Raw genomic sequence first — 23,723 nt, forward strand, 5'->3', positions numbered from 1 at the left:
AGCAGGACTTGGCCTGGAAACCGGTGTGGGAAGGCAGTGCTGGGGGTCGGGTGAGACGGGGTTTCTGCTTCTTCACGCGCGCACGAACTGACCGCCGGGCCCGCCCCTCAGCCCGCCCTGGACAGGAGGCACACGGTCCACCGTGCTGGCCTCGCCCCGCCCGGCGCCTCGGCCACGCGGAGGGTCTCCCGGCGCCTGCGCTACGCCCCGGGCGGGGGGCGACGGCGGCTGTTTTGCCATTGGTTGGCCGGCATCCCTTGTCTCCACGTCAAGCTGGGGGGTCGGCGTGCTGGCCTCCTGCCATGCCACACAGCATAGTGTTATACAAGCAAAGAATTTTGGCTAAAATCCAAAAAACATTATCCAGAAAAAAAGGCAAACTGTGATAATACCCAATCACGTGGTCCTGTGAAAAGGCTCGGAAGTGCTCGTCGGCCGAGACGGGGCCTGCCGTGGAGGCTCCTCTCCGCCCCTTTTGTCCCCCAGCTGACGCTCTGCCGACGCCACAGTCTCGTCAGATGAAAAAGTTAATGAACAAGATGGCGACTCCGATGTTGAGCAAGATCACCATGGCTACCAGGATGGGGGCCGAGCCCTGCAACGGGAGAGCGGAGCGTGAGGCCACCGAGACCTGGCCCGGCCGGCTCTTCATGGCGGGAGCCCCCTCGGGACAGCTCCAGCGGCGGCTGTGCGGGACAGCTGTGCGTTGTGACCCTGAGCGCGCGCGCACCCCCACACCCCCACAGCCCCACCCGGAAGCCCCGTGCCCGGGTCAGCTCGGACGCCCTGGGGCCGGGGGCAGCCTGCCCGGAGAGGCCCTGTTTCGCCCTGACCCCCACCCAGTGATGGCAGGGCCCTCTCTCGCTCCCCCCAGCACCCCTCCTTCCAGCAAGCTGCACCCCGTGCTGCTGCCTCTGGTCCCCTTCAGCCCCCTCCTGGGCTGCAGCCATCGCCCCCTGCCTGGGGTCCTGGGAGCCCACCGGGCACAGCTGGATGCCAGGTGCATGCCCACATTTCCCCACCCGCGCCGAGGGGCTTGTGGCAGAGCCCCCGGGAATGTCCGCGTAGCTCTCGGCTGCCTAGCGCCCTCCTCCACCCCTCCCCGCCTGTCCCCCGGTGGCCCGAGAGCCACACACGCGTGCGCTGCACCCCGCGTCCCGCGAGCTGGCGACAGGCTGTGGTCTCTGAGGCGGTGGGGTCAGGAGCACCCTGGAACCAGGCAGCAGGGATGCAGTGCGGCGCCCCAAGGGCCCAGGCATCTCGTGGGAAGGGCCCGCTGGGCCCCCAGCCTGCCCTCCCTGGAGGCGGGAAGACCCAGGTCGGGTGGGTGGCGGTCGGCACCCCTTACCGTGCTGGCCTTGAGCTCCTCGCCGGCCTCCTCGTCTGACTCCAGGGCCACGGGCGACGACTTCTGGGGCGGAGAGAAGGTGAGGTCCCAGCGCAGCAGCCGGGGCTCGGCCCGGTCCCCCCGCCGCAGGCTCTCCAGTCTCTGCACGGCGGGCTCTGCCGACGAGGCCGGCCTGACGTTCTCCTTGTTCTGCGACCTGCACCTCAGTCTCTGCGCCCCCGCGACCCGTTCCTCAGACCGGTGGTCCTCCCCCAAGGCCCGGCAGGTGCCCCCCTTGCTGTAGCGTCTTTTCTGGGGGTGCGTCTCCTGCGTGGCCGCGTCCACCCGCAGGAGGGGCTTCATCTCCGTCTCGTAGCTGCTCAGCTTGTCCTCGTCCAGCTCCAGCAGCCGGGGGCCCGCCGCGCCCGGGTGGCCGGCCCGGAGGTGCGAAGTCCAGGAGAAGGTGGGGGGCGACTCCGTCCGCCGCTCCCGGGGCTTGGGATTGCCGGGCGGCTTGTGGCCCGAGCCCCGAACACGGCAGTCCTCCGCGGGGTGGCCGCTGCGGAGGGCGCCCCCGCGTGCGCCCCTGGCACCCCCGGCCTTCTCCTCGCCCCAGCTGTTGCGGGCATAGTCGCCGCCCCCGCCCTCCAGGAGCATCTGGATGTCCCCACGCTCCTCGTCCACGGACACCTGCCGGGAGAAGTGGGCCACCTTGTTCCTCGGGGCGGGGGCGGGGGGCGGGCTGGCCGAGGGGCTGGCGGGGAGGCTCTGCAGGGGGCTGTCGTCGGGGGTCAGGTCGGAGGGCGTCGTGCCTTTGCGGTACAGCTCCGGGCTCTCCTGCGGCAGGGGCGTCCCGGTGGAGAGCACCTCCATGTCGTCGCTGGAGAGCTGGTGCTTCGGCCGCGGGTACTCGAGCCCTGGGGGCAGGAAGTCGAGGGGCTCAGGCTGGGACTGGGCTGCCAGGCGGGGCGGGGGCCGGAAAGCCCCCGCCTGCACCCCACGCCCCTCACCCCATGGCGCCTCAGCCCAGTCCCCGCCTGCAGGACTCCGGGCGAGCACAGCTAGGGGCCCGCCCCGATGGCCCCTTCCGGGCCTGAAAGGCGAGCCGTGCTGGGTGACCTGCAGGGGCTTCCCGGGCCTCAGGGGCCGGCAGTGCGCTTCCCTGCTCTGGAGACCCTGGGTTGGGGCCAAGGCGGGTGTGACCGGCCACGCGGCTGTCCTGGGGAGGGGGGGTGGTGCTCGCTTTCCCGCTGTAGGGGAGTCTGTGGCCCGGGAGGGCGTGAGACCAGGAAGTGGTGAAGGGCGGGCAGCTGAGTGCACCCCGTCCGCCTAGTCCCCTGCCTCACCCCTGTGGGCACAGGACGGGCGGCTTCCCAGCTGGCTGCAGCCGCCCCTTCGAGCAGAGAAGGGGGGTCCCTGCGCACTGGGTGGGGGGCCCAGACGGCCTCTGGGGGCGCGCCCCTTGCCTGCCAGCCACAGCTCTACCGCAGCCCCAGAGCTGGCGGGCGAGGGCCCGCCCCCCCGTGGGAGGCCGTAGCGGGCCGGGGCCGTGCACGCAGCCTGCCTGGGGCCACATCTCCGCCCAGAGGCGGGCACAGGTGGCCAGTGTCCGGCCACGTGCGCCGTCGCCAGACCGTGCCTTCCAACGGCGGGTGCCGCGCAGCCTGGAGGGCGGGCCGCGTCCTGGGGCGTCCCCAAGCGTGCCGGGGACCCACCGTTCTCCCTGTGCTGGAAGGAAGGGGAGAACTCTTTGGCAGTGATCCTGGCGATCCGGGCTTCCTCCTGGGCCTTCTGGGCGGCGGTGAGGGCGGCCTCGGCCTTGGCCCGGGAGTGGGAGGTCCTGTGGGAGAGACGGGAGGTGAGGGCCGAGCCCCGCGCTGCGTCTCCTTCAGCAGACACGGGTGGCGCCCGGCCCATGCCGCAGCCTGGGCTCTGTCACGGCGCAGGGCCCGCTGCAGGGCGAGCCCCTCCCTGGGTCGTCACAGGCACAGCGCGGGCACCAGGAGGCGCAGGCGTGTCATGGGGGGCAGGTCTTCTGCGTGGGGAGGCCACGCCCAGGCCCCAGGGCCCAGAGGTTGCCTGGGCAGCAGCCCCAGGAGGGAGGGGAGCCGTGTTGCTCGCGGGAGAGGCTTGCCGGCTGCCCTGGCCACAGCGACCTCCACGCTCAGGCCGGGGCAGCGACCGGGCCCTGCGGGAGTGGCCTCCCCTACCCCAGCCGCTGGCAAGCTAGCCTGCGCCCACCTGTGCTCGCGCGTGGGCTCCTCTTGGGGCCTCAGCCTGCCCTGGAGCGCCGCGTGTGGGCAGGGGCCCCAGCACGGGTCGGCGTGGGGACCCCCGCGCCGCACCGTGTCAGGCCTGTGCCTGCGCCGAGGGCTGCTCCCCGTAGGGGTGACCTGCCCCAGAAGCTTCCGCAGGGTGACGTCCCTGCCAGAGCCCGAGTGACCCTGACACAGCACCCAAGGACGGCTGGTCCCCACCAGGCACCCCTCCACCTGTCCCTCATCGAATGCCAAGGCCCGGGCTGGGGCCTGACGCACCACCACTGTCTCTGCGCTGGCCTGCGGCAGGGCCTGCCCCCCAGCACCCATGGAGTGGGTGGCGGCACCACCCACCGTGAGGTCCCCAACCTGGGGGTCGGCAAAACCGGGGTGTCACAGAAACACGGGGTCTTGCCTGCCCACTGCACTCGGCCCAATGGGCCGGGCCTTGCAAGGGGTGCCTTGCACACATGGGCCCGAGCCCCGGAATGGCCCCGGGGTGACCACTGGTTGGGCGTGGGGGGGGCCGGGTTTGTGGGCTCTGAAGCTGTAACATGGGGGGCCGCCTTTGAGAGAACATGTCCTGGGATATCTCACAGGTGGGGGCTGGGGCCAGGCTTCCAGCTGGAGAAGGGCAGGGAGGGGTGCAGGTGCGGGAGCAACACCAGGGATGAGTGTCAGGTGTTTTCCGCAGCCGACTGAGTCACGCCCACCTCGAGTGAACCCCTGTGCAGCCCCTCCCCGAGGGAGGCCGGGACACACAGGCAGGGCCCCAGGAGCCGTGGCTGCTGGACACTGCGAGGGGGGCCACGTGAGAGCTGGTGCCTGGCCCTGGCCGTGCCCCCCGCAGGAGACGCGGGTCCCACAGGCTCCTGGCCCTGCGTTTGCGTTTGCGTTCAGCACAAACAGGAGGACGTCTGCCCGTCACGCGGATGCGCTGACCACAAGGCCCCCTGGGCAGAGGCCAGACGGCACTCGGCCGTCCCCACCAGGCCATCGGCTTCCCGGGGCCACTGGCTGTGGGGCTTTCCCGCTCCGGGCCCACAGGACCTCCCTCCACCGACAGCCACTGAACACCGAGTACCTGTCCCCACCCAAGTCAGACGCACGGCTGAGGTCCACGTGTGGCCTGGCCACGGCACCCACGTGTGCCCAGCTCCACGTGGCAGGCTGGGCAGCGAGGCCAGAGATGGAGGCCTGGGCTTTCACCACGAGTGCTGCTGCCACAGTGCCAGACCCTGTGCCAGGGACACAGGCAGAGACCCGGGGCTGGCCCGGGGGGTGCCTTGGAGGCATGAGGGGCACCCAGTGCCCGCTGCCACTCACTCTAACGCAGGCATGCTGTGGACGGCACACCTGGTGCAGAAAGCACTCCAGAGCAAACCCCACCGGCCCCCCCTTTCCCCTCATGAAGCAAAGAAAAAGAAGGGGAGCCCCCTCCCAAGAGACCAGAGGCCAAGGGGACCACCAATGGGGCTGGAAATGAGGGTCCACTCCCCCACCTGGGGTCCAGGGCCAGGCCACACTGACACCCCAGCCTCCGCCCCGTCTCCCTGCGGCTTCCCCAGGGCCTGCGTCCCTCCCCCTTGTCTCGTAGGGACCCTCATCACTGGCCGCGGCCTGCGTGGGGCCCATGTGAGGTTTGGGGCCACCATCCACCCGGCTAGGGGGGCTGATGCCCCAGTCCCTCCAGGACCTGCTCCCGGACAAATGTTGCCCCAGGACGCGTCTGAGCCCACCCTCGGGCCAGGGGCACCTGGGCTCCCTGCACCAGTGGCTGCAGGGACGGGGTGCGGGGCTGAGCCCTGCGCAGAGGGAGCTTTTCGCTCTTCAGCCTGGGGGCGGCCTGCACCCCGTCTGCCTGCTCTGTGCGGCTCTGCCCTGCGCTGTGCTGTTTCGGGGAGCGACCAGGGCTGTGGGGGGCCCAGGGCCGGAGAGGCTGCGGCCCAGCCCCAGCCCGCCCTGCTCTCCGCAGCCAGCGCCGCTCAGCTCCTTTCCCTGGGGCCTCCCTGAGTTACAGCTTTGACAAAACCCTAGAAAATCACCCTCCTGGGAACGGGGAGCCCCGGGGCCTCTGGAAGGCGGGGCCGAGACAGGACACCCCTCAGCTCTGCTCCGCCGCCTTGGCTCCCCCGCAGCCCTGACAGACACCCACAGGGTCCAGGCCCCCCCTCCCCACTGGGCAGAACCACGATGAGATCTGGGCCTGGACAGGCCCGCAGAGGCCCTGGGGCAGGGGAGGGCGGTGGTCTGCCTGCTGGGGGGCAGGGGGCGTTGGCAGCGACGCGGAAGAGGGGCTGATCGCCCTCCGCTGGGGCCGCGGTGGCCGAAGCTAACGGTGCACGAAAGCGGCGAGGACTCCCGGGGGTGGAGCGCGCCGCTGCCCTGCGCCCCACAGGGAAGCGCCGTCCCCGGTGGGTTCTCCTCACGCGCAGGCGGCACACGGTCTGGGGACGCCCCGGGGCCGGGCCGCGGGTGCCTGTGAGGTCCCCTGCTGGGGCGGGCCGGCCCCGGGCCTCCTCCCGACGCCGGCCCTGAGCTGGCCAGCGGCTTCCCGCTCCTTTGAAGGCGGCGTGTGCCAAATGCGCGGAGCCGGGCCCGGCCGCCGGACACGGGGCTGCTGCCCTTCCCCGCCCCGCGCCGCGCCAGGGGTCCCCGGGCGCGGCAGGGGCGGGATCTGTCTCCGTGTGGGCGCGGGGGTGAGGGGCTTCCCCTGTGGACTGGTCAGCGCCGGCCGACTCCGGGCTGCGGATCCCCCACTGCAGACAAACCTCTGGGCGGCTGGCCTGTCCCTCTCTGGTTTGTGGGGGTGGGGTGGGGTTCACCGGTTGCCATGGCAGCCCCCAAGGTGCCGCTTCAGAGGAAGGACTCGGAGTCGACTTCCAGTGGCGCGCGCCCTCCTTGCCGCCGCCTCCCCCCGCTGTCTATGTTTAGACCCGTGCCCCCTCCTCCCGCACCCCGGGCCCCCGCGCACCAGGAATAGCAGAGAACCGGGCCCCAAGTAGCCGCGAGCGCGGAGCCTGAGCCGGGGCTGCCGTCCCGCTGCCAGCCCCGCCGCGGGGGCCTCCGGGCACCGCCAGGCCTGCGCATCCTGGGCGCCCAGGGGCTGGATGTGCTCGTGCCGCTGTCTCAAGGGCCATCAGGACCCGGCCCTGGCACTGCTGTCCTCTAGGGCTCGATGGGGCTGGGACCCCACTCACGGGGTGGCCGCGGGGCGGGAAGGCGCCGGGAGGGAGGGATGAGCAGCCAGGCCCACTTCAGGGGTTCACAGCGGCCGCCCCTCATGCTCACCTCGGGGGCGCAGTGAGTCTCATGAGACCCGCGATGGGCTGCTGCTGTTGGCCGACACCCCATGCTCCGTGGCCCCCTCGGCCAGGCTGGGCAGTGACCATTTCTGAGCTACGCAGAGCCCCCAAATTGCCACTACCTGTCTGAGCCATCACCCCCAGAAATAGAGCAGTTTGGGGGTGTCCGCTCTGCCTGCTCCAAGGAGGTGCCTTGTGCCCACGCCCCACTGGGCACATGCCGCCACTGCCCACCCCCGAAGCCATGCAGAGGCCGGGAGCGAGCACGCTGGCCAGGCTGGTGCTGCCCCAGGGCAGAGCCCTGGGCTGTGGGGGTCGCTCCTGGGCCTTGTAGAGGCCACAGCTTCCTGGGGTACCCGGCCTGGGCTCTCCTGATGAGAGCTGCCTCCCACGCAGCCCGAGCCTGCCCAGGGCCAGCTGCCTGTGGCCGAGCCCGAGGTCCTGGCCACTTGTCTGACGAGCAGCGGGGGCGACGGTCCCATTGCCTCTGACCGGTGCTCAAGGGCAGCGCCTGGACACGCCGGAGATGTGGAGGAGCCTCGGGCCCCGACGGCAGCTGCACCAGGCCCAAGACCAGGGGCGTGAGGCTCAAGGACCACACCCCCCAGCCCCCTGCAGGCAGGACCCTGAAGTGTCTTGGTGCCTGCTCCCCAGGACGGTTGGCCAAGCTCCGGGCTGTGGGCCCAGGGGCTGTGGGGGTGGGGACGGGGTTTTGGGCACGGCCCTTCCACACCTCCCCACTGCAGTCGGCCTGCACCTCGAGCCCCGACACAGACCCGAGCCCCGTGGGTCTGGGGTGCACGGGTCCCACGTGGCTTGTCCTCACCCCGTCGCTGTGGCACCTCCCAGGCCCGGCGCTGGCCACGGTGGACACCATCTCCCAAAACTCCGCGAGGCAGGCTGGAGGGCAAAGCCCACCCTCTGCAGAGCTGGGGGGCCCGCCCAGGCCACACCAGAGCTGACGCCCCCCGAGGGTGCCTGAGCCCGGCGCGGGGACGCTGGGCCGAACCTGCGGGGTGCAGGCTGTGGGGGCCAGCAGCAGCCGCCCTGCTCCTGCGAGACTTCCTGCCCCAAGAAGCGGAAGCGACTTCTGCCCGGGGAAAAGCTGACCCGGGGCCGGGCGACCGGGTCTTGTGGCCTCGGCCCAACATCCCTGGGGCTGCCGCCACTGGACTCCAGGCCTGAAGGGAGCCAGTGGGGCTGAGGCGCTGGTGCCCGCACCGCCCTCCCTGCCCTGTCCAGCCACCCAGCACCGTGAGACGAGGTGGCCACTGAGCCACCACCCGGCGAGGGGTGGCCACGGGCCCCGCAGCGCAGCTCCCACCCCACGAGGGCCGGCGGCTGACCCCTCGCAGCCTCCCCGTCCGCCACCAGCCTGCAGCTGTGGGAGCCGCGCTCCGGCCTCACCGCCGGCTGAGCGCCTGGAGGAACCCCTGGGGTCCCGGGGCCGGCCCCCCACCCCTCCCCCGCCCCTACCTGGAGGCTGCGATCTCCGCCTTCTGCTTGGCGATGGTGGCGGCCCGCTCGGCGGCCTCCACGGCCCGGTCCACCTTCTCGCGGATCTTGCTGGCCCGCAGCGGGATGAGGTTCTTGCGCTTGCCGCTCACGAGCGCGTTCTGCTTGTACTTGCCTTCCTCCTTGGTGCCGTCGGGGAAGGTCATGCAGCCGTAGCCGTGCCGCCGGTTGCCCGCCCACTCGCCCTGGTACTTGAGCCCGTCGGAGCGCTGGCTCACGCCCACGCCCGCCCGCTTGTCGTTCTTCCACTCGCCCACGTAGGTCTCGGTGGTGGTGGCGTCGATGTCGTCCTCGATGGCCGACAGCTCGGCCTCGGCCTCGCCCAGGCTGGCGGTGGAGTGCACGTCGCTGGCCGCGGAGCTGAGGGTGCTCATGCCCGCCTCGCTGCGGAAGGAGCTCTGCTTGCTGCGCTGGCTGGCCAGGCTGCTCTTGGACTCGGACTTGCGCAGCCGCAGCCCGCTGAGCAGCGAGCGCCGGAACAGCCCCTTCTTCTTGCTCTTGAGGATCTCGGAGTCGCTGTGCGCCACGAGCACGAAGCCGCCCCGGGACACGGCCGGGCTGCCGGCCACCGCCGGGGAGGCGTCGGGGTGCAGGGCGGCCCCGTTGGTGTGCTCGCTGCGCAGCGAGTTGATGGACGTCCTCAGGGGCGAGCGGATGACGGCCGCCATGCCGTAGGGGACGCTCTGCCGCACCCCGTAGCCCTGGCGCATGCCGCCGGCCCACTGGCCCTGGTAGGTCCCTGCGGAGACAGTGGAGACGGGTCAGCTCCAGCGGGGGCCACGGCCCCGACCCCGCCCCACCCAGGACAGTCAGCCTTGGGCAGCGCTGTTCCTGGCGCTCGGGGTTGGGGAGCCACACGCTGGGGCGCACGCTCGCTATCGGAGTCCCTGCTGGTTGGATCTGAGGCCACTTCCGTCCTGCTCCCCTGGGCGGGGCGGGCCGTCTCAGGAGGACGGGGCTGGAAGCCTGGGAGTCGACATGGGGCCGGAGGAGACGAGGTGGGGCACAGGGAGGACGCCCCTGCGAGCGGCCAGCCAGGGGTCGCGGGGCCCAGATCCGACGGCAAACCCTGCCGAAGGGGCCGCCTTGCAAGTGGCCAGCTCCCCGCTGCCAGAGGCGCGCGAGGACGGTGTGGGCGAGCTTGCCGGGGGCGCCGCGGTGCGTGGGACCGACAGTGGCAGTTTTGCCGGGAAAGCCCCCCAGCCTGTGGGGTGTGGTTCGACAGCCCAAGTCAAGCAGCACCAGAGCGAAGCAGCTCCCCTACCCCCGCCGCCCTTGGGTGGGGAGGACGGAGGAAGAGCAGGTCAAAGCCAGAGCGCTGAGGACACAGCAGCAAGGGCTGGGACAGCGGCTTCTCCCTGGGAGCGCGCTGGGGAGACAGAACCCCCCCGGGGCCGGGGGACCAGCCACCCCATGGCTGGCTGGGGTGCGGACCCGAGACCTGCCCACCTCGCGGCTGGCCAGGGCACGGGCGGCCGGCCAGGCCCTCAGCGCGGGCCCCGCCGCAGCCTGACCAAGGAACAGCCGAGGCCTCAGACACCCAGGGACAGCCTCCAGCAGGGAAGAGAGACCCAAACAAGCAAATGAAAACCGGGGACGCTGGCAGGGAGGTGGGGGGAGGGCACATGAAATGCCCGGCCATGGAGAAGCCAGAAGAGAAATCCTCGGCGAGACGAGGCCACGCCCACAAAATGAGAGGGAAACGCAGCGAGAGGGGAGCGGAGGAAAGAGCCGCTGGAGATTGGAAGTGCGGCGGCTAAAATTAAAACCCTGGTAAATGAGTTGGAAGATGAATTCAAGAATCTTTCAGAAACTAGAACAAAAAGAAGAGGTGGGCAAAGTAGTGAGGAATAGTGAGAAGAAAATTAGAATCTTCCATGAGTCATCCAGAACGGCCCCAAACCTGTACATGAGGCGTTCCGGAGAGCTCGAAGGAAAATTACCACAGATGTAAAACAGGAACCCGGCCCGACTGAAGGGCGCGGGGCGTCCAGAGGAAGGGCTCGCGGGCGCCGCACGAGGAGGCTCCGCCCCAGACGTGGTTTGGTGCAAATTCAGAGCTCAAGGAGCCGAGACCCCACACACTCCCAGTAAAGTAGAGCCCGCTGCAAACAGTGGGGAACAGGAATGACACTGAGCTGCCCCAGAGCGACGCGGAGACCTGAGGGTGAGGGGCTGCCCCCATCGTGAGCAAAGGTGACCTTCACGCTCCAGTTCTGTGCACGACCCGTGTGTCCACCAAGCACCAAGCCACGCAGAACAAGCTTCCAGGCAGCCCTTCTCAGGACGCTACTGCAGGGTGCGCGTGGCCAAAACAAGGGCCTGACACAAGAAAGATGATGCCTTGGGCACCCCACACAGGGGGAGGGGGAACCAGGGAGACAGCATGTATGGGAGTGGGGGGGAGACCGCACCCCCATATGCCGTCCATACAGCTCTCCTTGCGGACAGCCACACACCACGCAACAGTCTCGGCCACCAGTGGCCACAGAGCTGACCGTGGTCCCCGAGTGCAGCCTGGGTGGGGACGGGTCGTGTGCGTGCTCTGTGATGCTGTGCAGCTGCATCACCTACTGACACACTTCCCAGAGTGTGACCCTGGCATTTCAGAAGGCAGGAAAGCCACACAAATAGAACGGGCAGAGCGCGCACAGATGATGCACACACACGTATATGTTAGTGCTACGTAACCCAGGGGGTGGGCTTACGTGGCAAGCTGCGGGGAGAGATTTTCCTGAGCACTGGGAAGGCGAGGGAAGAATCAGCCGGTGATTTAAAGACACCTGTGCTGTTGGGAAAAGGAGTCGTGAGTGAAACGCATAAAAACGTACAGACCCAGAGGCGCCGCCTGGCTGAGCAGGAAGCCCCCGGCTTTCCACGGCGCGGCGCCAACTGTGGGCTCCGCAGGAGACCGTGAGAGCTGAGCAGGCAGGGAGGGGGAGAGACCGGGCTGAGTCTCTGTCCTCCAGGGCCGGAGGGCACACGCCACGCTCGCAGTGGCTGGCGGGGAGGTCAGCATGACGCGGCCCCAGGGAGGCCCAGCAGCGGGCGGAGGGTCGGGGCCTGGCGGGTGCTGTTCGGCTTTGACCTCGCGCGCGGACAGACACCCCGGCCCCCGGGCCCACGTCCTTCATGGAGGACTCAACGCTTGATCCGGGGGCGGAGGGGAGGCACCGGCGGGACAGCTCTGACGACAGAGACTCGTACTTCTGGCCATGAAACCACCTCGGGGTGGGGCCGGCCCGGCGCCCGTGCAGGTCCACTGGAGGACGAGGGCGGTGGGGCCGGCGCTGGGAGGCCCGGGTCCAGGCTGAGAACCACAGGGAGCAGTCCTGGGGGGGGAGGGGGGGGAGCACAGGCCCACTAGGTGCGAACTTGACCTTCACGTGACCCTTGCACCCCCACCGAGTGGGGACCCCAACAGGCACGGGAGACGCCACTTAGGTGTGCCCACCGCACGCACCCCCAGGCGGCAGGGATGAGGGTGTGCATCTGTGGGGTGGGGTGGGGTGCAGGTATGCGGGACGTATGGGGTAGGGTAGGGATGTTCAAGCATGTTGGGGTGTGGGAGGCCCCCAAAGGCAGGGAGGGGGGTTCCAGAGGCTCACACCAGCCCCCAAGGCCTTTCCACGCTCCACGTTCACTCACTGTGAAAAGGACTATTTTTCCAAGTGTTTTTTCTTTTTAAAAATAGACTATTTTTGGAGCAACACAGGGCACAGGAGGAGGGCGCGGAAGTAAGACTCCCCATGTGCCCCCACAGTGCATGGCGCCCAGGAGCGTGCTTGGGCCGTGGGGTGCCTGACCCCGGGAGTCTGCCGTGTGGACAAGAGCTGATGACGTGTCCCCACCCACTGCCGTGGTCAGGCCGTGCAGCTTCGGCACCCCGAAGCCCTGGGGTCCCCGTGCTTCCTCCACACTCCCAGCCCTGCCCTGCCTCTTTCAGAGCATCCAGAGGTCGGGGTGCCCCCCTTGTGCACCCACAAGCCGTCCCACTGCTGGGGGCATCTGTTGCTTCCAGTGTTGAGCCGGATGGCAGGATGGAGGCTGCCAGACAGCACCGAGTCACCCCCGAGCATAGTGCAGCCCCCGGGCCCCATGAGAGGCTGGAGTGTAGCTGGTCCCCCCAGTCCCACCTGGAGGACTGGGAGGAGGCCCAGGGGCCGCGGAGCCCCCAGGCGGTGTCCACTTTCCTCCTCTGTGGGCTCTGACTTGAGGGCCAACATCTAGCTGCCTTCCGTCCCTACCCCCAGCTCCCGGCTTCCCCCATGGGTGCTCCGCGCCCCTGCCTCACTCCGCCCCAGGCCTGCCCCTGAGCCCCGGGAGCCCTGCGTTTGGGAGGGTGCAGGGTGGTGGACATGGGTGCCCACACCCGCCACCGAGCCCAGGGGTCAGCCCGTGAAGGCTGCTGGGCCCGGGAGGTCTTCTCTTTGGGATGCTGGGCCGAGCACCAGGGGGCAGCTGGGGAAGCCGGGCAGCGAGTGGCCCCCTGGACCGGAGGGAGTCCAGAGCGTGAGGCTGGTCCAGCACCCCCATCCCCGGTGGCTGCAGCCCCTCTACCCAGGCCCTGGGCCCGGCAGGAACTCGCCCTCGGCTGCTCAGTGCGGGAAGCCACCTGTGCCCTGCAGACTCGTGAGCCGGCCCGTGCTAATGCAGGAGGCGGGCAGGCGGGCGGGGCCTGATGGGGGACCCCTGGTGTGCATGTCAACTCGTGCCTTTGCACACCTGAGCCCACAGGGCAGCGCTAGAAGGGCGGCTACAGGAGGACGAGGGCTACAGGAGAGGCAAGGCTGCGAGAGAACGCCAGAGAGAGCCCTGAGAGAGTGGGGGCTCATGGGGGGCTGGGGGTGCCGTCACCGGCCTGCCTCCCAAAGCGCCCTCCCCCTCCTGGCCACGCAGCGCTTCCCCGAGAGAGCATGAAAGCCCGAAACCCCCACCGCGGGCTCTGGCTCCCCCTCCTGGCAGGTGTCCCAGCCCGACCCCAGCGTGAGGACTTCCAGCCAGGAGCCCTGTCCAACACCCCCCAACCTCGCCAGCTGGGCTGTTTCCAGGCTGCACCCCAACTCTCCCAGAATGCCCAAAATCTGCCCAGAGGACCCAGGTGAGCCGCAGGAGGAGAAAGCCTGGGCCGGGGCCCCACAGAGCACGGGAGTGGAGGGTCAGAGTTCAGGTGTGAGGCTGGCGCCCCAGGGCCCTGCACAGAATCAGGGTCTGGGGGAAGGGGTGACATCCTGGCCTCCCGGGGTGCAGGGCTGAGTCTCAGCGCTATGAAGCCACCGCAGCCTCTGCAGCGGGAGTGCGGCCGGCCAGGGAGTGACCCCCAGGGCGCGGCAGACTCTCCTGTCCCCTGCTGCTCCCCTGAGCAGTGTCTTCAGTCAGTCCGCCTGTTCTGCTCCCCACTGCCTCTGGGGAGTCCTCTCACCCCACACCTCTGGCCTGTGCCCCAGCTCTTGTGTGCATGAATAAATCTGTTTTTAAAAATAAAGGAAAAAAGAAGACCAGTGACATCCTCACCGGCCTAACCCCGACCTGAGGCCAGAAGCCCCACATGGCGCTCACAGCGGAGCTCGCCGGCCTGCGCCCGGGCAGCCTCACGGCCCCCACGGTGACCCCGGCATCCTAGCCCTAGCCCAGGCGTCCTGGGTCAGCTCACAGCCCCCCAGAGTGGCCAGTCAAGGGGGCAGGAGCCTACTGCCCCGCGGCCACCCCAGGACACGGCTGCCCGGGGCAGGGAGGGGGACGCCCCTGGAGGACAGCCTGGACAAGGGGGGAGTCTCAGGGGCCCAGGCCAGACCCCTCCCCCAATCTCCTCCCCCCTCCCCCGCACCGGCCCCTCCCGTCCCTGCCCTCCCCCGCTGCCGTCCAGCTGCCGGGACACGGGTCAGCGTCCCCGCGGTCTGCCAAGGGAGCCCTGGCCTCTGCTCCACCCTTGCCGCCCTCGGGGGCAGAGCCACCTCCCCCCGGCTTGCCCTGCGCCCATGGGCCTGCACCCCCAGAGGCTGCACCCGGGCTCCGCGGCCCCCGGGACGAGGTGGCTTCTGTGCAGGCCCAGAGGGCCAGGCAGCTGCGGGCCCAGGAGGCTCTGCCCGCGGTCCCGGGGGGTCTGCTCCTTCTGCTCCGGGAGCCTCCGGAACCCCAGCCTGCCCTGCACCCCAGGTCTCCATGGGCGGGTCTCCCCCACAGGCTTTCCCAGACGGCTGGAGACGGGCCACGCGCCCTCATGGCCCTACGTGCCCCTGCCCCGGGACCGAGAGGGTCCCCCGTTTCCCAACAGCACCCACGGCCCCGGGTCTCTGTAGTCACTGCTGCCCGCGGGCCAGCGCTCAGCTGGCACTCTGCACCCCGAGGGGCCCCAACTCCGAGCGCCCACGGAGCGTCCAGTCCGAGTGCCGGGCAGAAGGGGCCGCAAGAGCCCGTTCCCGGAGCCGCCATCCCGGCAGCGCTGGGCGGGCCGGGCGGGAGACAGCGCGGGGCCCCAGCAACACGAGGCCCTGGCCCCAGCTGAGGGGGGCGAGGCTGAGCTGACGCCGCCGCCCCGGCCCTCCCCCACCACACCCTCCCGGCAGGACGTGGCGGTCAGCAGCCCCGGCCAGGGCGGGTGCGGGGGGCGCGGCCGCTGCGGGAAAATCTGGCAGCGGCTCAGAAGGCGACACGTGTCCCCGCACCCCACCGTGCCCCAAGGGGACTGTCCACGGTGCTCGCGGCAGTTCCACGGATGACGGCTCAGCGGCGGTCGTCATGGGTGGACAGTCAGCCCGCGTGGGTGGGGTCTGGCTGCAGACGGGGGACCCGGAGACTGCGGGGTGACGGGAGGGGCGGAGGGCCAGGCCTGGACGGCCACTCCAGGGACACGCACGCAGGTCCTGGGGCGGGGTGGGGGGGGACTGGGAACGGGGCTTCTCTGGGGGCGATGGAAATACCCCAGGGTTGGGCTGCGGCGGCACCTGAGCCTGCCCGGTGACACGCTGAGGCCACCAGCCGGCTCGCTGCGGAAGGGCGCGGGTCGGGGCGTCTTGGGGCCTCCTGACGACCCCCAGCAGTGAGTGGGTCAGTACCGGGCCCAGAGCAGACCGGGGTGGAGACCAGGGTGGAGGCGCCACTCCGAGGACGCCCGCGAGGTGTGTGGGGTGGGCCCCTGGTGCTCGGGACGGTCCCCGACCTCCCTCAGAACCCGAACCCCCCACGGAATACCCTCCCGTCTCCCTGCATGAGCCCCCGGCCTCCTGAAGAGCTCGTCTCCCCTGTGAACTGACTTCACCCCCCCAAGGCAGAGACCGGCTGGGGGCAGCCGGCCCGGGACAGCGACGGGCAGGCGGCCGCTCTGCTCCTGGCTTGTGCCCTGGACTCAGGCCGGGACCCAGCCGTCCCCCGGCCCCCGCTTGTTTGGGGTCTTCCACACGCAGTGGAGTTGAAGACCCGGGGGTGAGGTCACGCTGGCGGTGGCCCTGCACCCAGGGACGGCGCTCGCCGGAGACGGAGGAGGGGACACCGAGGCTGGGGGCCGCGGGGGGCACCCCACCCGTCCCGCCCCGCGTGTGCCGCTCGGGGGCCTGTGGCCTGTTTGACCATTTCCAGCCAAGCCCGCTCCACCCGGTCCCCTGCCCGGAGAACGCCGGGTGTCAAGCCGCGGCCTCAGCCCCGCATGGCCACACAGCCAAGTGGGGCCCCGCCCTCCGGCCTCACGGGGTCCCCCTGAGCAGGCCCTGAGTCCCCTGGAGGGCGGAGAGGACCCAGCTCCTGGGTGGCCTCGCTGGCGGGCCCGGCATCAGCACCGTCCCTGAGCCTCAGGGCTGGAGCCGGAGCCACGCGAGCCCCCACACCCCGGGCTCCCTGCCGGGGGCGGTCACGGGAAGAGCCGGGGCCTGAGGCGGGACCGTCAGCCCGACAAGGGTCAGCGCCACCTGCACGCCCGGGCGGGGCCCGCGCTCTGTGACGCGTGTCCCAGGCGACCCTGACGCGCGCCGCTGAGTCTGGGGCACTGGCCAGGAGCAACGGGCAGTGGAGCCCGGCGCCCTCCCGGGCCAGCGGCAGACCCCCACCATCCTTGGGGAGCTCCCCGAAGCCCGGGGCTCCCTGTGTGACACTCCTGGGGGCAGGACGAGCAGGACAGGCCTCCTCAAAGTCACAACCCCAGTCTGGGGGGACAGTCGCCCCGCCCCGCAGGCTTCGCCCAGCGCCCCCTGTCCTGGGACGCTCAGCCGCCCCCTCCCTCCTCAGACAGCCGCCCGCGCCGGCTCGCCCGCTTCGTCCCTCGTTTCCCTTCCCCCGGCCGGCTCCGGTCCCGCGGCGCCAACTGCACATTCGGCCTCGCCGCCCCCCGCCGCACATGGTAAAATCCCGCCCCATGTGGGGTCAGCAGATGGTGTTGCCGGCGGGTGGGGGGGCGCGGGTGGAGCCCCGTGCCTGGGATCTGTGCCCTGACCCCAGAGGGCCCGCGCGCCCTCCTGCGCCGAGATCCAGATGAGGACCCGCGTGCACCGGCTCCGCCGGCCTCGCCGCCCGCCCGCCCTCCCGGGCACCCGCCCCCCCCCCCGCAGCCCGCAGGGCACACAGCCGCGCCGCGCATGCCAGGGATGCCCGTCGGGGCCCTGAGCCACCGTCTCGCCTGACCGCAGTGGGGAGCAGCAGCATCTCCAACGACCGACTCGGGAGGGGCTGGTGCTGCGCTCGCAGGCGCGTTACGCGGTGGCGGGAGGTCAGGGCCAGGGTCAGCCCCTGCTCCCGTCCACGCCCTGCCTCTCGCTCATGCGAGGCGCCTGCCCGACTCACAGCCATGACGGAGCCATCAGACTGGCTGCTCCGGGGGACACAGACGAGGGAGTGTGACAAGGGCCTGGGGACCCAGGGAACGTGTCCCCTTTGCTGTCCAGTTCCGAGTCCGGGCAGTGAGCCCAGGCGTAAGATGGCGGCGGAGGACGCAGTTACCCGACGCCACTGCCCTTGCTGCTTGGTTCAGCCCCCACGTGCGGGCTGCACGCGCTGGACACCAGGGTGCCCGGCGGCGCCTCCTGCGGGGAGGCCGTGAGTTAGCCGCTGTCGTGGCTACTGGGCCTGGGCTGGGGCTGGGAGGCTGGGGCCGGGATGCTGGGGCCACAGCTCTAAATTCATTGTGCTTGACTTAGATTCAGATTCAAAGAGCCACGGTGGCCAGTAGCCACCGCCGTGGGCAGGGCTGGTGTGGACCGCCCACCCACAGGTGCCGGTTTAGAGGGTGTGGCACTGGCCGCTCCAGACAGACCCTGCCTTTGCCTGCCTGGGCGGTGCTTGTGTGCCTCAAAACGCCCAGCCCACGCCGGCCAGGCAGAGCAGACCCCGGATCTCAGAGCGGCTGTGCATTCTTGCTGGGGGAGCCCGCCTGGAACCGCCCCTCTGTCACCAGGAGGCCCTGCCTCTCTGGAAGCCTGGCAGCTCTGGGGTGAAGGCGGGCGAGCCCCCGGGGTGGCGTGTCTGGAGCGTGGAGCCTCGCACTGACTGTGCGTGGGGGCCGCGGCTGCTGAGGGTGTGCGGCAGGGCTCGGGCAGAGGCCAGGCCCAGGCGGGAGGCGCGGGACAGAGCCCAGGGCCCAGGGCCCGCCCCACCCAGGCCGCAGCCGCGCGGGCGCTCTCCACGGTGCTGACGGGGCCTCCCCTGACGGCGCAGGCCCCGGGCAGGGCTCCCTTCCCCCGTGGGGTCTCTGCGCTGGGACGAGCCACAGGGAACTTCACCGCCTCGTGGGCGCGCGGGTCTGACTGCCCTGCTGCCATCTAGGGACACGGTGTCGCGCACACGAGCAAGAGCGCGGAGCTGATGGCCGGTTACGCTGGCAGGTGCCAAGGCCCGGGGGGCTGGCAGGTGCCGAGGCCCGGGGGAAAGCGAGGAAGAAGCAGGCGCCAAGAAAGCAGCAGAAGGCCCTGCTCCCCCGCGCCCCAGCGCACTGTGCCCCGCTCCCCTCTCCTGCGGGGGTCCTGGGGCCGGCCGGGCCCCCTCCTGGCCCCGCGGTGCCGGTCTGATCGGCCAGGTGCCTCCCGAACCACCCAGCCCAGCCCCTGTGCCCCCACTGCGCGCGCGGGCAGGCGCTGGGGGAGGGGCGCGTCTTCTCTGCTATTATTGGCAACAAAGAACTAGTTATTTGCTTTCCCTGCTCCTTTCACCTCACGGAGCCTCTTCCCTCCCAAAGTGGCTGAAAGAATCTCTGCGGAGAGGCTTTGTCTCCTTTTGTCTCCCACAGCTCGGCTGTTTCTGGGATGAGCTCTCGCTGGCACCGCTGGGCCCGTGTGGGGGGGCGTGGGGGGCGCGGGGGAGCAGGACTTTCCTGGGATGTATTCGGGGCCAAGCCCCAAAAACGTGCCCCAGGTAGTTCGTCTCGTGCTCCCCCCGCCCCCCCGAGGCGGCAGCGCCCTCCACCTGCACCAGCACCTGCACCGGCGCGAGCTGCTGTGGGGCCGGGGTGGGCTCTGGAGCCCCCGCCAGGGCAGAGCGGGGGGCGCGGCTGCGCTGGGGCAGGTGGGAGCGGCGGGGGGCAGGTACGTGCGCCTGTGCGCAGGCGCCGGGCTGGGGAGCGCTGTGGGCGTGTGTGATCTGTGTGGGCAGCAGGATCTGGGCCGGGGAAGGAATCTGTGTGAGGGGGAGAGGCCGGGTGTGTGAGATGACTCATGTCTTCAGGGCGTGGGAGGGTTTATTTGTGGGGGGTGACTCTGGGTCCCGGGGTCCTGTGGACAGGGCCTGAGAGGTGGAGCGGGGGTCGGCGAGGGGAGAAGAGGCAGCACCGTCACGAGGCGGGGGAGCCAGCCAGTGGGCGTAGAGGAGAGGGGCGCGGGGGCTGGGGGCGCCGGGCGCACGTGGACCTCTCAGGCAGAAGCGCCCCGGCCTCTGGCCGGAACCCTGTCCTGAGCCTGGATCCTGGTCCCGCCCCTAGAGTACCGGCCCAGCCACCCGGCTTCCCGCCTCCCGCCCAGATGTGAGGACGGGAGAGTGAGCGCGGCAGCCGAGGAGCACGGGGCTCTGCTCTGAGGCTACCATCCCCGCGAGCGCGTCCGGCACAGCGCTCGGGCGGCCACTGCTGTCCCTTCACCGTCCGCGTCGTCACGTCTGGCTGCCGGCTCTGAAGTGAGCCTGGAAAGCGTGCCCGCTGCGTGCAAACTGTAATTACATAAGGAGTGGTGGCGGCGGCCGCTCGCTGCCTCCCGGCGCCTGGGCACTGCCTCAGGCATCCCACCTGCACGCGCGGTCGCCCCTCCGGAGACAGGTGCACGGACAGGTCCGGTCACTCGCCCAAGAGCAGCAGTGGCCAGACTCAGGCCCAGTGGTGGGGCCCACAGCACGCGTGCTGCCCCCACCCCCCACAGCGTGGAAGTGACCCCGGGGCCGCCCCGCGGCCGGGGAAGTGGCTCGGCTCTCCGGTGAGCAGCGTGCGCCGGGAGGACGGGCTGGAGGGGGAGCGGGCGGAGGTGCTCCCGGCTGAAATGGCCTCCACGCCGGCTCGGGCTCAGGGCGGAGCGCATCCGCCGTCCGTGCATTATTCATGAACGTCTCTGTTCCCCCAAGTCAGCACCAAGAAGTTCGGGGCCACCGCTGACGACGGCCCTGTCCCCACCCCGCGGCCCAGGAAGCGTCAGGCCGGAGCCAGGGCCCGCAGCCAGGGAGGCTCTGCCCGTGCTCCTGGACGCCGGGCCTGCCAGGCCACCGGTTGACTGGGACAGGGCGCGGACGCCGCTGTTCTGCCCCGCAGATCCCAGCACCCCCCGGCGCTGCTGCCCGCCCAGCCACTCCAGGGCAGCTCTTAAGGGTCAGCACCTTCCTAAACAGGGGGACCCTGTTCCAGAAAAGCAGCCCCCATGCCGGGGCCTGGTGACCGCAGGCCGTGACGGCCAGTTCGACTTTCTGTCTTTCACGTGGCCAACGACAGGGAGCAGCTGGCCCGGGCCACGTCCGTGTGCCTGCCTTGGTGGGTCCCGAAGAGGGGGCTCCCCGAGAGAGAACGAGGGCCCCAGGACCCCTCGCCCAGGGCCGACAGAGACGGGCTGTCCCGGGCAGGCTGCACCCAAACCCTCCACTCTCACCAAAGCCCGGGCTCCCGGCCTCACGGGCCCCCTCTGTGACGCGGACGCGACCCCGTCCAGCCCCTGGGGCCCAAGCAGGAGGACGGGGCGCGGGGCGGGTGGGGGGGTGTCAGGTGTGTGGCGGTGGCCAGGACAGAGCCCCGGGTAGGCCCTGCAGCGAGGAGGCGCCAGGCCCCGGCAGACCTGAGCTCCTGGGGCCAGGACACGCCCAGGAGCTCCGAGCTCGGCGAGGCCTGCTCTGCTCCCTGCGCCTGCCCGTGCTCGGAGCCCGCTCATGGGGGCCTCAGTGGTTGTTTGTTGAACCGAGGGCAGAATTCCACGGCGCCACAGACGTCAGGGAAGGGGGGGCCCCTGGGGGTGCCAGACTTCACGCTCACTCTGGGGAGTTCCGCGGCGAGAAGGGCCGGGCTCGCTCCCCGCTGTGGCCGTGGCGGCCTGTAGGGGCCGGGGAGGGTGGCGCCACGCCGCTCCCGGCTCTGGCACAGCTGGGGCGTCTCTGGAGGGCCCGGTCTGCAGCGCTGCCTCGCCTCAGCCCCAGCCCCGGGGGTGACAACGGTCCCCGGGCGCCCAGAGAGCCCAGCTGGGAGCGCCAGGCTGCTCAGCCGCCCACCTCAGCCGCCCACATCTGCCGCCCGGGCCTGGCGGTGCCACCGGCACGCACGCCCCCGGCCTCGCGCGCGGAGAGGGTGCTGCCCTGCCCGGCCTCGGCCCCAGGGCCGGGGCAGCTCTCCAGCCTGCTCTGTGAAAACAACAGCAGCACAGAGGAGGCCGCCTGGGGCCGGGCGGCTCGGCTGTGACAAGCAGCAGCATTATATAATTAACTGCCCCACACCCTCCTCCCTTTGGGTAACAATGAGCCCTGCCTCGCAGTTGCATAAGCCAAAATAATAATTACTCTCCAGCCCCCCTCGCTCCCGGACGAGGCCCGGGCCGGGGAGCAGGCGCTCAGCCCTGGCTTCACGCAACTTGGGCGGCCGGCGGGCGGGCAGGAGTCGCAGGCGCGCGCTCTGGGCTGACGGACACAGGCTCCCGGTGCGCCGGCCCCGGCTCCTGTCCCCCAAGCCTGACAGACGCGCCCGGGGAGGAGAGGGCGGCCGCGGGTGGGGGAGGGGTCCGGGAGCAGGTGGGTCGGGGTCCGGTTCCGCCCCCGCCTCTCTGAAGCAGGAGGGCGCCCGGGTGTCCAGGAGGGACACCGCCAGGGAACCGGCTGGCGGCGGGCACGGCGGGCGGGCGGCTGGGGCGGGCAGCGCCCTCGGACCCGGCGGTGGTGGCATTTAGGATGGAGACACAGAGACCCCCCAGCTGCCGGGGATGGTGCAGCCGGAGGGCGATGCTCTGGCCGGGCTCTGGAGCCGCGGGCGCCCCTCCCGCCAGCGCCCGGCCAACCACCTAGAAGTTTATTGCCCTGTTGTGCCGCCCGGGCTCGCGCCCCCGCCTCCCGCCCCGCGCTCCCGTGCCCTGGCCGGGTCCATTCGGGGCTGAGGAGGCCCTGCCGGCGCCGGGGACCAGGGGCGGGCAGGGGCCGCAGGCGCGCGCCGGGGGCTCTGCCGGGAGGGGCGGCGCGGCCTCTGCCCCGGGCCGGGCCTGCCCGCGGGCTCGGCCTGCCTGGGGTGAGGCCCCCACGCGCGCCTGGGCCTGGCCCTGCTCCCGGGGCGCCCCTCCAGCCGGCGGGGAAGGGGCGCTGCGCCGCCCCACGGGGAGGGGCAACCTGTGGCCAGGGCCGCTGCGCCCGGGAGCCCGGGAGGGCCGGGCCGGCCGGGCCCCCCAAGCTCCCCGGGCCACCGCGCGCGCAGGGGGCCCGCGCCCCCGCCTACCTCCGTCCGAGTAGGTCTCGGTGCCGTAGCCGTCCTGCAGCCCGTTGCTCCAGGTGCCCTCGTACTTGGCCCCGGAGCCGCCGCACTCGCGCACGCCGTAGCGCCCCTTGAAGCCGTGCGTCCACTCGCCCTTGTACGCCCACTTCCCCTTGCTCTCCAGGCCCACGCCGTGGCGCTTGCCCTGCGCCCAGGTGCCCTGGTACGTGTTGCCGCTGGGCCAGGTGTAGACGCCCAGCACCTCGAAGCCGTGGCTCCAGGCGCCGGAGTACTCGCCCTGGCCCTTGGGGCCGGTGCAGACGCCATGGCCGTGCGCCTTGCCGTCCTCCCAGCCGCCGCAGTAGGACCCGCCGTCGTCAAAATTAAACCTGCCCCCACTGGACATGCATGTAGCGCGGCCCGCCGGCCCCGGCCGGCGCGGGGCGCGGGCGCGGGCGCGGGGCGCGGGGCGCGGCGGGGTCTCGGCGGGCGTCAGGCGGGGCGGCCGCGCATCCCGGCGCCGCGGCGGAGCCTGCCCAGCGCTCGCGCGCCCGCTGCAGCCGGCCGGGGAGGGGGCGGCGCGCCGGTGCCGGCGGCTCCACCTCAGCGCCGAGCGCGCCCCGAGCGGCCGCCGGGGACCTGGCCGCGCGGGCCGGGGGGCGGCGGCGGCGCTCAGGCCCGGGGCGCGGCCCCCGCCGGCGGCTGCCGCGCTGCGGGCGCCCCAGGGCGGCGGCGGGGCCCGCGGGCGGCGGCGGCACGGGCGGCGGCGCGGGCGGCTGCACCATGGCGGGGCCGGGCGGCGGCGGCAGCAGCAATGCGGCGGCGGGGCGCTCCGGGCTGCTCGCGCCCGGGCCGGGAGGCGCGCGCCCGCCGAGCACCCCGCCCGCGCCCCGCCCGCGCGCCCCCGCCCGCCGGCCCCCGCCGCCCCGCGCCCCCCGCCCCGGCGCCGCGGCCGGCAGAGGGGCCCCGCCCCCCGCCCCGCCCGCCCGGCTCCCCCGGCCCGGCCGGCCGGGATCAGGGGTCCGGCCCCAGCCCCAGCACCCCCGCCCCCCCGGGCTCGGGTTGGAAGGGACAGGAACTGCGTAACGGGAAGGCGCCGGCCCCGGGGCGCTCGGGCCCTCGGGGAGCCGCCGGGGAGGCCTGGAGGAGCAGGCCCCGCGCCCGGCCCCGCGCCCCAGCCCAGCCCCGCGCCCAGCCCCGCGCCCCAGCCCAGCCCCAGCCCAGCCCCGCGCCCCAGCCCAGCCCCAGCCCAGCCCCAGCCCGCGCCCCGCCCGGCCCCGCCCCGCGCCCCCCCCCCCCCGCCCCGCGCCCCCCCCCCCCCCCCCCCCGCCCCGGCCGGCAGCGCTGGGGAGCGCAGGGGCTTCTCGCGGGCGGACGACCCTCCCCGGGCCGGGCGGGGCGACCTCGGCGCGCGCCTCCCCGCGCGCTCCCGGAGCCAGGGGAGGGCCAGCCACGCGGACCTCGGCGTCGAGGCCCCGGCGCCCCCTCCC

The 23,723-nt window shown here is 71.8% G+C and overlaps 1 protein-coding gene across 1 annotated transcript; it reads right to left on the reverse strand.

Moving 5' to 3' along the window:
• Positions 1–224: 224 nt before the first annotated feature.
• JPH3 (junctophilin 3) lies at positions 225–22,646 on the reverse strand. The gene is made up of 5 exons (XM_037515752.1): positions 22,258–22,646; positions 8,367–9,144; positions 3,043–3,167; positions 1,349–2,244; positions 225–595 (listed from the first exon to the last, which is right to left on the reverse strand). The coding sequence occupies exons 1-5, from the start codon at positions 22,637–22,639 to the stop codon at positions 515–517; spliced, it is 2,262 nt and encodes a 753-aa protein (XP_037371649.1). The 5' UTR covers positions 22,640–22,646; the 3' UTR covers positions 225–514.
• Between the last annotated feature and the right edge of the window lie 1,077 nt (positions 22,647–23,723).

This window comes from Talpa occidentalis, unplaced genomic scaffold, assembly GCF_014898055.3.
Source record: "Talpa occidentalis isolate TD23 unplaced genomic scaffold, MPIMG_talOcc4v2.1 talOcc4.17, whole genome shotgun sequence".
In the NCBI taxonomy this organism is placed as follows: Eukaryota; Metazoa; Chordata; class Mammalia; order Eulipotyphla; family Talpidae; genus Talpa; species Talpa occidentalis.

Coding starts and splice junctions, on each gene's coding strand:
- JPH3 (XM_037515752.1), bottom strand. CDS start 22,639: ATGTCCAGTGGGGGCAGGTTTAATTTTGACGACGGCGGGTCCTACTGC. Junction 2,245..3,042: donor CTTCCAGCACAGGGAGAACG/GTGGGTCCCCGG, acceptor TCCTGCCCCCAG/GGCTCGAGTACCCGCGGCCG. Junction 596..1,348: donor AGGAGCTCAAGGCCAGCACG/GTAAGGGGTGCC, acceptor CTCCCGTTGCAG/GGCTCGGCCCCCATCCTGGT.